At 57.6% G+C, this 13,453-nt stretch overlaps 1 protein-coding gene across 1 annotated transcript in view; it reads right to left on the minus strand.

Annotated features, from left to right (window-relative positions):
- Nucleotides 1–1,022: 1,022 nt before the first annotated feature.
- ZAN (zonadhesin) overlaps nucleotides 1,023–13,453 on the minus strand; it is a 30,265-nt gene continuing 17,834 nt past the window's right edge. Inside the window, exons 24-44 of the mRNA XM_027613890.2 lie at nucleotides 13,120–13,214; nucleotides 12,404–12,580; nucleotides 11,384–11,592; nucleotides 10,983–11,127; nucleotides 10,463–10,710; nucleotides 10,193–10,357; nucleotides 9,860–9,984; nucleotides 9,218–9,513; nucleotides 7,392–7,603; nucleotides 6,744–6,885; nucleotides 6,142–6,389; nucleotides 5,540–5,669; nucleotides 5,193–5,370; nucleotides 4,729–4,893; nucleotides 4,351–4,490; nucleotides 3,694–3,893; nucleotides 3,457–3,595; nucleotides 3,021–3,161; nucleotides 1,332–1,431; nucleotides 1,195–1,238; nucleotides 1,023–1,112 (exon numbers count right to left, since the gene is read on the minus strand). Coding sequence (XP_027469691.2) covers nucleotides 1,072–1,112; nucleotides 1,195–1,238; nucleotides 1,332–1,431; nucleotides 3,021–3,161; nucleotides 3,457–3,595; nucleotides 3,694–3,893; nucleotides 4,351–4,490; nucleotides 4,729–4,893; nucleotides 5,193–5,370; nucleotides 5,540–5,669; nucleotides 6,142–6,389; nucleotides 6,744–6,885; nucleotides 7,392–7,603; nucleotides 9,218–9,513; nucleotides 9,860–9,984; nucleotides 10,193–10,357; nucleotides 10,463–10,710; nucleotides 10,983–11,127; nucleotides 11,384–11,592; nucleotides 12,404–12,580; nucleotides 13,120–13,214 — 3,340 coding nt within the window. The 3' untranslated portion in view covers nucleotides 1,023–1,071. The remainder of the gene's footprint in view (nucleotides 1,113–1,194; nucleotides 1,239–1,331; nucleotides 1,432–3,020; nucleotides 3,162–3,456; nucleotides 3,596–3,693; nucleotides 3,894–4,350; nucleotides 4,491–4,728; nucleotides 4,894–5,192; nucleotides 5,371–5,539; nucleotides 5,670–6,141; nucleotides 6,390–6,743; nucleotides 6,886–7,391; nucleotides 7,604–9,217; nucleotides 9,514–9,859; nucleotides 9,985–10,192; nucleotides 10,358–10,462; nucleotides 10,711–10,982; nucleotides 11,128–11,383; nucleotides 11,593–12,403; nucleotides 12,581–13,119; nucleotides 13,215–13,453) is intronic.

Raw genomic sequence — 13,453 nt, forward strand, 5'->3', positions numbered from 1 at the left:
GCTGAAGTCAAGAGGACAGGGCACAAATGAATAACCGGCCAAAGGGCAAAGATGAGGTGAAGGGAGCTGGGGGGGGCAGGTGTGCAGCAGGGAGCCCCACCATGCCCAGGCTAAAGCATCAGCAGTTCATGGAATCCCCTGAGCGCTCCTGCCATGCCCAGCTCCAGAGTGGGAGCTGCTCCCCGACGGCTAGCCTGGTGGGGGGCCATCCCTCCCTCCCCAGGGCCCTTCCCCACCCAGCTGGGATCTCAATTCCTTAAACATAGGTGGCTGCTGGGGTCATCTCAGAGAATAAGCATAGGACCCAGTGTCCTGTCTGGTTGGGCACCCCCCTGTCCCTTGGGGTCTTCCATCCTGACCACTCCTACCCCAGCTGGTGGTCTTCCTTTCCTTCTTGGGACCCAAACAGGATGTCCCAGCCCCCACCCCCAAGCAAGGACCTGCCTGATGGGAGGCACGGGACCCTGGGGGAGGGGTCAGAAGTTTGCCCTTTGGCCTCAGGCTGAGGTGAGCCAGCCACTCCTCCTAGGATGGGGCTCTGAACTCCTGGGCCCCCAGACCCCACCCTCAGTTGCCATAGTAACCCCTAGGCCCTTTTGGGAAGTGGACCGGTGCAGAAGGTGGAGCCCCCCCCCCCCACCGCCGCCGAGGGTCACAGGCGGTTGGCCCTTTGGAAAAAGCCACATTCCCCATCTTTAGCCTGCACCCAGTGATGAATCTCATCGTTAGAAATGTCAGAGTCCTCAGGATCGCCTTCCACAAGCCATGGATTCCTGTGAAGACGGACAGTGCAGTCTTTTCTCCTGTTCCCCAGAAGCCAGAGGGCTGGACGCCCCACCCCCAAACGGCTTTGTCCAAAGAACAGCCAGACTTCGGTCCCCCTCCGTCCCCTCTGGACGTTTTGCAGGGCACCCAACCCTAGCCTCCCCCACCGCCCGCACACTGTGTCCCTCCGTCCCATTTCACCCCCCTCACAAGACCCACCTCACAGACCCTTCCTCCACCACAATCATGTGGAAATTCACATTTCAAAAATAAATTTTATTTTCTCTCTCCCTTTCTGAGGACAACTCAAAACTGAGGGACTTGAAGGGCATGCTCCGGAACAAAATCTGAGGAGTAAGCGAGAAAACCTGTATCAGAGGTGGACTCAGCTCCCGGTTGCCAAGGTTCTGGGGTGGGAATGGTTCTCACCAGCGTCTGCCAGCCTGCCTCTGTTCTGGCTCTGCGTTTTCTCCCTGGGGGTTGTGGGGAACAGAGGAGGGTAGGTGCCCGCTCCCCTGCTGACTCATCCCCACCCACCCCTGCTCTTCCCGTTTCCCAGAACTCACCTCCTCCTCCTCTTCCTGGAAACACATTCTCTGGTCACTGTGGGCACTAGGACCACCACAAGCACAAGCGTCCCCAACAGGACGGCCCCAAAGTTGGATGCTTCCGGGGTGCATGAGACCGAATGTAGGGACACAGGTCAGGAAAGCATGGGGGGAGAAGACACTCCCTTTGTTTGTTTGTTTGTTTGTTTGAGACACTCCCTTTGGATCCTAAATTGCCACCTAGAAAGGACAGCGGCCCCTAACTCGCTGGGTGTGGCTAGGTCTCCCTCCAGAAGGCTGTTGCTGCAAGACCTTGGCACCATACCCCTAGGATCCCTTTGAGTTTCTGGACACACAACGCCCATCAGCCTTGTTAAGGGAGATGTTCATCCTGCTGGTCCCCTAGAGTACCATCTAGGGGGTACCATCTTGGCCAGTGCTTCTCAAAGAGCAGACTTGGAATCACTTCCCTCAGTCACCTGGGAGCTTGGTAAAAATGCAGATGTCTGGGCCTACTCCAGACCTACCTAATCCAAATCTCGGGGCGGGGTGCGGGGGGAAGTCCTGAAACGAACCGTTTGAAAAAGCCACCCTTCCCCACCCTGGCCCGATCTGAGGGGAGATAAATTTGGTGAGAACTACTGACCCAGGGGCTCAAGGGAAGTCTAGTTTGGGATGGGGAGAGGTACTGGGGAGGCTCAGGAGGGACACAAGGTGGGCAAATAAGAGCAGGGTGAGGCAAGACCAGAGAAAGGAGCGAGGCTTCAGAGAGAGGATCCCAGACTACGGCCAGTAGCCCCCTCATGGAGTGCTTGGCTTTCCACAGTTTCAGCCACCCACAGTCACCCGCGGTCCAGAAGCAGATGGTGCTCCTTCTGACGTAGCATCAGAAGGTCAATAGCAGCCTAAGGCGACCTCACACGGCCCACGTCATTCCGCTCACCTCATCCCCTCCCTTAGGCACCTTATCATTTTCCATCATCACGAGAAGGGTGAGTACAATACAACCCGACAGTTTGAGAGACAAACCACGGTCACGTAACTTTGACTACAGTGTATTGTTATAATTGTTCTATTTTGTTGTTGTTAATCTCTTATTGTGCCTAATTTATGAATAAAACTTCATCATTAGTATGTACACGTAGGAAGAAACACAGGGTTTGGTACTGTCTGTGGTCCCAGGCATCCACTCGGATACGGGTCTCGGACCACAGATTAGCGGGGGCTACTGCATGTTGGTAGGGGCTGGGCACAGGGACTCAGATTCTTTGAGAGCCCTCATTCTGCTAATATCTAGGGCTCATATTAGATCATTATATTTTTTTTAAAGGGAGAGTTATATTTTATTGTTTTAAAGATTTTTATCTATTTGACGGAGAGGAGACAGCGAGAGAGGGAACACCAGCAGGGGGAGCGGGAGAGGGAGAAGCAGGCTTCCCGCGGAGCAGGGAGCCCGATGCGGGACTCGATCCCAGGACCCTGGGACCATGACCTGAGCTGAAGGCAGACGCTTAACGACTGAGCCACCCAGGTGCCCCGAGATCATTATATTTTATAGAATACACATTATATTAATAATATGCTATCTGTTATAGGTCTATAATAGATATCTATTAAACGATAATATTCTATCTATGGAATAATACTAGAGCAGCTGGTGGTAGGGAAGGGGCTGCGAGGCTACAGGGCCCGGGATGGAGTTCTCACCGGCCTCTCCAGGGGGTGGCACATCCCGAGGCTCCGTGCAGAGGTGTCCCCCATAACCAGGTTCGCACTCACAGGCGAAGTGGGTTCCCTGCTCCCAGCACCGCCCATCATTCTGACAGGGGTTCCGTAGACATGGGCTTTCTGTGAGGATAAATGGGGTTATGGAAAGTTCTAGGAGGACACCCACAACCACAGAGAGGGGAGGTCACAGAGAGCCAACGCCAGGAGAAGCCTTCAGCACCGGGCCTGGCAGACAGCAACTGTTCAGTCCCTCGGCCCCTCCGCAGAAAGGAGGAAAGAGCGGGATTACGCGGCCCGACTTCCTGACGGCGAGCAGGAGGGTCTCAGGCACAGGACCGGGAGGGATGATCCTCCATCCAGCACCCCCACCCCACATACGGGGGCAGCTTGAAGCCCCGGGGAGGTCTAGGCTCACCTCGGAAGCAGCCACGAGTGAGGTTCCCCAGGGTGCAGATCTCCCCAGCACGGCAGCTGAGGGGCTCACACACCAGCACCCCTGAGCGGGCACAGGTGCAGCGCTGGGAGCAGTCCTCAGTCACAAAGCTGTCACCCCGCTGGAGAGGGGAGAAGGGCCGGGAGGAGACGGGATGGCTTTCCCCCCGCTCCTCGGGCTCTCCTGCCCTCCGCAGGGCCTCCCCCTCCCAGCGCGGACCTGGTAGTAGACGCCGTGGTTGGTGCAGCCACAGTGGGCCAGGGGGAGGCTCCGGGCCCCACTGTAGATGTAGCCCGGGAGGCTGGCACAGCCCTCCACACAGGGGCCCTCGCAGTCCCTAGGGGCCGTCGGGTGGGCACAGGAGGCCGGGCAGGGTGTCATACAGCTCTGGTAGACGGTGTTGGCCGGACATGCCAAGGCTGACGGGAAAGTCGGAGTGAGCATGAGTGGGTGGCCGGGCAGGGGTGGGGCCAGCAGGTATGGGGACCGTGGAGCTGGCAGCTGGTGGGGGAACAAGGTCACCCACCAGGACACAGAGCTTGGTATAGGCCCGGGAGGCCGGAAGAGTGGGCCGGCTTCGGGTGCCTTCTGGTCTGGCATTAAAGCGTGCTAAGGACGCGGAGGAGAAAGCTGGGCACTGACTGGCAAGAAGGAGAAGGAGCGGGATGGGCTGACAGGGGTGCGGTGAGGCTTCCTGGGCGCGGCAGAGAGGGAGGCTGGCTGGGGAGCACGCTGACGTGGGGCGTCGGGGAGTCGAGGAGTCAAGGGCAGGGCGGGAAGGCCAAGGCGGGCAAGGGTTGGGGCTCAGAGCTGAGCAGAGGGCAGAAATGGCCGAGCAGGTCGGGAAGCAGCTTCTGGGGAAGGTCAGAGCCTCACCGCAGCGGGTGTGGTCCCGCCAGCTGGTCAGGGTGGCGCCCGCCTCCTGGCAGATGATGGCGTACCCGCTGAGGACCTGGCAGCGCAACTCCTCCTGCTCTCTGGGGCTCCCGGCGGCACACAGATCCAGCACACAGTGCCTGGGGGCAGCAGGGCGGTCAGGGGGCTGTCGGAGGTGGGGAGGCAAGGAGACCCAGCCCAAAGACATCAGGCAGGGTGTGCGCGCGTGTGTATGAGTGTGAGCACTTGGGGGGCGGGGTATCGCAAGGACCTCAAGCGACAAAGAGAAAGAAGTGAGCCATACAGAGCTCGGATCCCAGAACTGGCAGCAGGACCCAGAGAAAGGCCACTCCCGTGGGGCCTGGGCCCTTGACTCACTCCTGGAAGGGCTCTGGGGCCACGGTCTGGTGACAGGCGGCAAAGGGGCCCTGGGGGTCCACCAGCACCCCACACGCCTGGGTGCTGTTGATGAGCTCCAGCTGCTCTGGGCTGCATTCCGACACAGGGAAGCCTGACTCCTTCCCCTCCTCCTCTTGTATGGCCCTGGGGCGGAGAGCAAGATGGGGCCAGGTGAGGCCCCTGAGGATCGTGACCTTGAGAAGAACTGGGGAGGAGGGGTGGGGAGGCACGCGGCACAGCCTGGGACCCGGAGGGCCGGTGCCCCCACAGTCAGTCTGAGAGGCAACGGCAGGATGAGAAGGTCAGACAGATCTGTCTGGGCTCTCGCCCTCGGGAGTCCTTCTCTGCTGAGGGTACGGGGTGAGCGGGCGTGGACAGAGACCGGGCTGCTACTCGCCTCCCCAGGGGCCAGGCCTCCCTGCTCCGAGCCCCAGCCCTCTCACCTTGAGAAGCGGGCGAGGTCACCTCCCTTGATCCTCTGTACCTCCCAGCTGTTGCCAAAGCCGACGAGGTTCTGGGTGACGGTGCCGTTGGGCAGCATAAAGTCATTCCTCTTGTTCCCGTCATAATTCCCACACAGGCCGCGCACGAGCCCCTTATACTGGTTGGGCAGCATGATCACTGCAGGAGGAAGGGGTGTCCAGAAGTGAGGCGCCCCCACCTCCTCTCCACCCCTCCCGGCTGCTCCCCTGGCGCTCGGGGCCCTGGACCCACTCGGGGCTCCTCACCGTGGCTGGCCCCCCGGCCCAGAAACACCCCCTCTGCTCTCCCCCTCCCCACTCTCAGATACCTGCGTTTTTGCCTCCATCGAAGGTGACAACCATCTTGAAGTCGGTGATCAGATACAGGCGATGGCCCCGCAGGGCAACCTGCAGACGGTCGCTGGGCTTGTAGGGGATGCCCATCTTCTGGTTGTTGACCTGGAGAAGGCAGCCAGGAGCCACAGAGAGTCCGGGGTCGACCTAACCCTCCACTGCCTCTCCGCACGCCTCGGTATCTGGGTGCCATCATTCCACGGAACGAGGTACCCCCGTAGGCCCTGCTGCCCCGCGTGGCAAAGGCTTCCCCAAGGTCTACGCCCTTTGCAGCCATAGCCTCTTCCTTGCAAAACACTTGACAGAGAGGACGCCCCCCATACTACTCAGCCCGGCTTCCCCTTTGCACCCCATGTTCTCTCCTTCCCTCTCTCTCCCTGTCTCTCTCCAACCTTTCGCTCCAGCCAACTGCTCTCCGCTGCCTCTCCCCAGGATGTGAGTGTGGCACCGATTCTGACCTCAATGACCTCGATGACGAGGCAGCCTGGGCCAGGAACTTCCCGGCTTTACTGTGTTCAGTGGCCTCCCACAGCCCAGCCTGCCTCCCCAGCCCCTCCTGGCCTGGCCTGGCTCTTACCACCAGCTCCAGATGAGCCTTGAGCTGGACTGTGTAGTCGTAGATGATCACGATGATCTCGTGCAGGTAGATGGGTCTCCAGGACGAATACACTTTGTTGCGCCCCTCCACGACCAGAGGCACCACCCCAGCAGGGAGCTTACCAATGGTCTTTATCAGAGTGTAGGTCATGCGGCCCCGGAAGAGGTAGGTGAGGCCATCAAATGTACGGTAATGGGGGTCCCCATAAATGGAGCATTGTTTGGACTCTGCCAAGAAGGGCCAACCCTGAGAAGGGACCCTGCCCAGATATAACAACACCCCCCCCGAATCCCTCTATGGCCCTGATGTCTCTGGTCACCCTCTCTCTTAGCCCTGGGGTCCCTGGCTCCTTGATCTTCAAACTTCTCCCTTTCCCAGCCCCAATTACAAACCTGGTTCCATCCCCTCTTTCTGCACTTAAGAGAGTGAGTCCCAGAGTCGGCCACAGAGCTGGTGAGAGCCCGAATGAGGCCCCAGGCCCACCCTGCGCCCGAGCTGGGGCCCCTTCCGTCTCCAGACCTGCCCAGCCTGAGCCCCTCTTGTCCCGTCTCTTGCTCTGCCTCCCCGATGAGCCCTCTTACTGTTAATTTCACAGCCACCAGTGCCCCCAGGCTGGGGCTCGCAATGGGAGCCAGGGGGGCACCTGAAGGGCTGGCAGTGAATGGTTCCTGTGGTGCAGGCACAGCTCTTCGTGCAGCGAATGGAGATCCAGGTCTTACCGTCCTAGAGAAGCCACGGGGAGGACCAGGGAGTGAGGAGGGAAGGGCCAGTTCCCCTTCCTCCCGCCCGGTCAGCCTAGGCCCATGGTCTGAATGGCTTCGTTGGCCCAGGCCGGAGGCAGTTACGGGACACCTGCGCCCTGATGTCCCTGTACCACATCCTAGAGGCATCGTGTCTGGTGTCTTACATACGTTGTTCAGGAAGTACCCATCTTACAGATGACAAAACTGAGGTAACAGACTCGGGAGTGGTACCCGCAGGATTTGAGCCAAGGCCACGCTCCTTCCGCTATGCCATGCCCCATCCCCGTTATGTGGATCCCTCAGGAAACCCCAAACCACCACGCACCCCCAGCCCAGGCCTGGACGGACAGCACCCGGCCCGGTCCCCAGCCTGCATCCCCCAGGGCCAGCCGCGGACACACGGGTGCCCCAGGCTGACAGAGCCACAGGGAAGGAGAAAACGCCAACCTCGAGGTGTCCCCACCCCTATTTCCTGTCCCCACTCACGGGGAAATAGCTGCTGTAGTCGTCCGTGCAACCACACTGAGTCCTGCGCACGCACTGTTGCCCACTGAGCATGTAGCCAGGCCGACAAAGGCAGCCCTCCTTGCAGGTGGAGGGGACTTTGGGGCCACTGCACCGGCCCGTCAGGTCCAAGCAGGAAGGTGGGCAGGAGGGAAGGCAGGTTGAGTAGCTGCTGTGGGCAGGACATTCCAGAGCTGGGGGAGGAAGGGGGGAAATGTGTACTGAGCGTGGGCTCCAGGCCAGGCTCCAAGGAAAGAAAGGAGTAAGAATGGCCCTCCCAGTCCAGTGTGGGAGACCGAGGTCAGCCAGCAGCCACAGCATCCTTGATATGTATGGTCAGTGAGCGTGGGACAGGCGTGCGCAGGTGACAGGCTCACAGAGCAGGGCTGCTGGAGGAGTTCAATAAAACCCTTTAAGTGAAGTACCTGTGATCACATGGAAATGTTCGCGGATAGCAAGAGTCTGCAACATAAAGAAGTCAGTTGTCCCTAAGTTAGCGTATTCGTTTCAGATGATCCCAATAAAATACACCGGCAGGATTTTGTTTGGGTTTTTAGTAGGGCGAGAAGATATTAAAGTGGAGAGGAAGATATGAACAAACCAGAAAAGCCAGGAAAACGCTAAAAAAGAAAAAAGAAAAGAAAAGAGCAGTGAGTAGTGAGTAGTGAATGTCCCTACCAGACATGAAACACAGTTGAAACTCTCAACAAACACAACACTGGGTTACTGGTAAGTGAAGACAGATGGATCAATGGAGGGGAGAGGAAGCCCACACAGGGACCCAAATACGGACGGGAACTCAGTATAGGATAAATCATGGCATCTCGGTCAGTGGGAGAAGAGACTAGTCATTTAAGTGGGAGAAGAGACTGGTCATTTAAGACACCCAGGTGTCTGCCAGGAGGGGTGCCTGGTTGGGTCAGTCGTTGGGCGTCTGCCTTCGGCTCAGGTCATGATCTCAGGGTCCTGGGATCGAGTCCCATATCGGGGGCTCAGTGGGAAGCCTGCTTCTCCCTCTCCCACTCCCCCTGCTTGTGTTCCCTCTCTCGCTGTGTCTCTCTCTCTGTGAAATAAATAAAATCTTTAAAAAAACAAAACAAAATAAAAAAGTTCCTGAACCATGTGAATGCATCACATACTAAAAACATGTTAACCACTGTCTTAAAGTTTAAAAGGTTCTGGAATTACATAATGTGTTGGTTGCAGAACCTTGTAAAGATCCTACAAAACAGTGAATTGTATATACTTTTAAAGTGGTGAATATCATGGTATGTGAATTCTAATTTGAAAAAAAATGTTTTAAGAGCTACAGAAGAATGCCCAGGTGTCTGCCAGGAGACAAGAAGAAAGAACTTTCCAAGTGCCGGGAGCAGCATGGATAGAGGCAGGGAGGGGTGTGGAAAAGCAAGGCCTGTGGGGGGGGGGGCGGGGGAACAGGGTAATCTGGTGCAGGGGGTGGGCAGGCACACAGGGAAAGGGTCGAGAGAGGACAGGCCAGGACAGCCGGCAGGGTCTCAGCCGTCTCCGAAAGGAGCTTGGACTTAACCTTGCAGGCAGGAGCCATGCAGAGAAGTAACAGTCACATTTCCTTTGGGAAAATGGTGCTGGTGAAGAAGCGGATGAGAAGCAGCCCGTGCTGTCCCGGTGGTAGGAGCGCCGGCTGACAGTGTATTGTGAACGAGCCACGTCAGAACAACGAGGCCAGGCATAGGTCAGGAACAAGGAGAAAGGAGGACAGGGAGCTTTAAGGAGTACAGAGACAGAAACGAGGTGCGGGAGGGCCTGCGGTGACCGTAGGGGACACTCACGGCAGAAGCTGCTGTTTCTCCAGATCGGGGGCTTGAGCCCCTGGGCCCGGCAGGCGGCCCCGAAGCTTTCCAAAGATTCACAGAGGGTGCGGTTCAGGCCTCCAAACTGACAGAGGTTGTTGGTACAGCTGAGCAGGAAGGGCCTGAGGACCATGTGGCTGGCACACTTAGCCCAGGCTGGAGCCTGAAAGGCCTTCTGGCACCGTTCCTGGGCTCTGGCTAGGTCAGCCTTCCTGCAGTTTGTATTCGGCTTCTCCTGCGTTTCTGTTTGGATCTTCTGGTCATCTGGTTGGCATCTGCAGGAGAAAAGGATCATCAGAGGGACGGCCACTGCCCCCCCCCATGAAAATGACTTGGCACTCCCAAGTGACTCAGAAGACACCCCCCCACCCCCGCTTGTCTTCAGCAGGAAGCCAGTCTGAGACCTGGCCACGTTCCCTGCAGCCTCCGTCCCCTCCCACGTTTTGAAGCCAAAAAAGGGAAGACTTTCATGTTTCCCCAGGTAGGTTCCCGGGACCCAGAGGCCATGCTCTGTCAAGGTACACACATACGGGAACGCTCCGGTCCTCCTACCCCCTGCCATATAGTCTGGGATCCCAACTCGCGTTCCTATGAAGATATAGAGGCTTCGGGGACAATTACTTTGGGTCATTCGCCCTATCTTGCCAACTGTCCACCAATTCAGTGTCATTCTGGGCTAGTTCATCACTGGGCATCATGAGCTCATCTTCTTCCTCATCATTGAAGTTCCCACACAAGCCGCAGACCTGGGGGGGGGGGGGGCAGGCGAAGGTGCTCTCAGTGGCCGGGGGCAGGCAGAAGAGTCTTTCTCCTAGGTGCTCGCATTTCCACTCCTAAGAAAAAGGCGCCCTCCCGGCCCTCCTCCTTTCCGGGGAATGACCCCTTGGGTCTGGAGAGGGCTCAGCGCCCTCTGGAGGCGGACTCCCCTGGAAAAGAGCTAGGGGTTTCCCCCACCTTTTGGTAATAGGCCGTAGGGAGCTGAACCTCTAAGAAGCCCTTGCCGTCAAACTTGACCTGCAGCCCGATGTTAACATTGAGTACGGTGTAGATGCCGCTGGCTATGATTCTGACCCCCCGGATCTGGGTGGTCGAGGGAAGAGTGACCCGTGTGCCGTTGATCTACAGAGGCGGGCAGGGCAGGTGAGTGGGAAGAAGGACCGGAGCCCCCTCCCCAGAGCGGGGCTGGCGTCCTCCCTTCCCCACCCACGCCGCCACCCAGCTCACCAGCACGTGGTGGTTCTTTCCCAAGGTGACCCGGGTGTCAGAGATGTCCATATTGACCCGGCGGAGGTAGAAAGCAGTGGAGCGGCCTCTCAGCTTCCCGTGCTTGCCACTGATCTTGAAGAAAGGCAGGTCCATGGTGGAGTGGCACACTTTCACCAGGACATAAGTGCAGGTGTCCCGGATGGTATGGCGAGCGCCATCGAACGTCACATACGGGGAGCGGTCCGAGGTATGGCACACTCCCATGCCTGGCAGAGAGGCAAGGGTGGCTGAAGAGCCGTCTGGCCCCCACCAGGATGAGGCTTGGAGGCCGAGTGGGGATTATTGTCCCGTCAAAGCTCATGGCTGGGAGAACCATGAGGTAACCCGAGGAGGAGCCCTTCTTGATGGCACAGGGGTCATCGTTCCCCACCAGAAGCTCTTCGGGACAGCATGGAGGGGAGCCGGAGTGCTACAGGTGGCAGGAGACCGGGAGGGGGAGTCGGGGAGAGCAGGCACGGTGACTTCAAGGGCCTCCTACCCGCTTGGCGGCAGCGCAGCAGGCCGTCCAGGGGCCAGCACAGCCGGCCCGGCTTGCAGGTGCTCTGGTGGCAGGAGATGTTGCTGTTCGCGGAACAGGTGCAGAGCCTGGAACACGTGTTGTCTGTGTACCAGCTCTCCCCGACCTGTGGGACGGGGGCATCGGCAGAGCCAAGGGCAGTTTGGAAGCCGACGATGGACGGAAACCCCCCTCCCTGCGCCCCCGCCCCCGGGCCCGCTGCCCTTGACTCTTTGTCTCCATCCCTAGCCTTCCTCAACCTTTTGGCTTCTGGACTGGCTGCTCGGCCCCCTACACGGGACTCCCCGCCTCCCCCACTACCCCTTCACAGGCTCTGAGCCCTCTTGCCCTCAAACATGGGGCGCTGCGGTCTAGCCCCTCACCGGATGGTAGGAACCGTCCTGGTGGGTGCAGCCACACTGGCTGAAGGGCACACAGGAGGTTCCGCTCAGGATGTGGCCTTTCTGGCACTCACAGCCTTCGGTACAGGGCAGCCCTGCTGGGCAGTCTTTTGGGGTGTTCAGGCTGAGGCAGGTGACCGGGCAGGGATTGGCACAGGGGCTGTAGCTGCTTCCGGGGGGGCACTTCAGAGCTAAGAAGAAACCAGGGTGAGGAAGAGCAGTGATTTCCAGCTCCCTGACCTCGGGGCATCGAGAGTTCCCGAGAATGTTCATCAGATGAATGGATACATAAAACGAGGCCTATGCATAGAGTGGAATAATTTTCAGCCTTGAAAAAAACATACTCTGGCCCACGCTCCAACATGGATGAACCTTGAAGACATGCTAGGTGAGACAAGCTGCTCACCAAAAGAGAAATATTGTATGATTTCTCTTATGTGAGGTCCCTGGAGTTGTCAAATTCATAGACACCCAGCAGAATGGTGGTTGCCGGGGGCCGGGGAGGGGAGAATGGGGGGTTCGTGTTTCATGGGTGCAGAGTTTAAGTTTGGAAGATGAAAAAGTTCTAGAAATGGGTAGTGGTCCCGGGTGCACAGCAGTGTGAACATACTTTATACCGCAGAACTGGATACTTAAAAATCATTAAAATGGGAAATTTTGTGTTATGTATATTTTACCACAATTAAAAAAACAAAGTTTCTGGAAAAGAGAGTAAGAAAGGAAGGGAACAGCGCTGGCCTAGGTCAGACAGGAAGAAGGCAGAAACCAAATGGGGGTGGAATGTCTTGGCGAGGAGGGAGTCAGATGGAGGAGGCTCCCAGGGCTAGCAGACAAGTTGAGAAGGGGGATTGGTCTTGGAGAGACTGGAAAGAGGGCAAGGGAGGAAGGTTCCCTGTGGGGCTGAGGGCCAGGCTGTGAAGGGAGAGCAGAGAAGCAGACTTGAAGGAGAGGAAGAGAGAGAGGGATCTGGCAGCTTTGGGAGCAGGTGGTCGGGTCACTCACGGCAGAAGCTGCTATTTCGCCAGGTGAGGGCCTGGCCGGCATGCGCGCACAGGGATGCATAGGCCTGCAGGGAGCGGCACAGGGTCAGGGAGTCACCCGTGGTCTCACACTGGCCATACACACAGCTGGCGAAGCTGGACTGGGGGGGCACCACCCCGTGGCACTGGGAGAAGGGTCCTGGAGGATGAAACAATGTACCGAGCGTCGGCTTGGAAAGGAAAAGAACCACCTAACTCCTTTAGGGTGAATTCAACATCCAATTCAATCAAAACCCAGTAATTATTGGGGTGCTTGGGGGGCTCAGTCGGTTAAGCACTCGACTCTTGGTTTCGGCTCAGAGCATGATCTCAGGGTTGTGAGATCGAGCCCTGCGTCAGGCTCTGCACTCAGCGTGCGGAGTCTCCTTGAGATTCTCTCCCCTCCCTCTCTACCCCTCTGTTCCTCCCCTTGCTCGCACTCTCTCTCTCTTTCAAAATAAATAAATAAAATTTTTAAAAACCCGTAATTATTGAGAACCTACGGTTTGAAATGCAAAAAAGAAAAGTGACCGATCCATCTGAGCTCCCGAGGTGAGCACCACCTCTGCCTTCCCTTTGCTTGCCTTCCTCCTGACTTTCCCTCTATTTCGTGTCTCATCCTTCCTCCCTCCGTGACCAGTCCCCCTCCTCAACCTCCCCCGGGGTGTGGGGGGGGAGCAGCTATCAAGGGATGCTTACCCCGAGGGTTCATTAAGATATCACAATGCTTTTCCCAGTTGTTTGCCTCTTTGTTCTCCAGGCATCTGGAGGGCTTGCCACCCTCAACAAAGCAGCTAAACAAGGAGAGGGGAAGGGATAAGAATTTAGGATTGGAGGAAACTCCCCAAACACTGATGCAAGAGTGGAGAGGGATAAGGACTGGAGGAGAGAACAAAGTGGTCCCTCAAGTAGGAAGGTCAGAAGATGTAGCAGGAAGGAACCAGGTTAGCTTTCAGGATGGACTTCCCAAGTGGTCTCTCCAAAGACAGATTGGTAAGCACAGGAGCAAACGGGAGCAAAGGAGGTCCAGGCC

The sequence above is a fragment of the Zalophus californianus genome, chromosome 10 (genome assembly GCF_009762305.2).
Source record: "Zalophus californianus isolate mZalCal1 chromosome 10, mZalCal1.pri.v2, whole genome shotgun sequence".
Lineage (NCBI taxonomy): Eukaryota > Metazoa > Chordata > Mammalia > Carnivora > Otariidae > Zalophus > Zalophus californianus.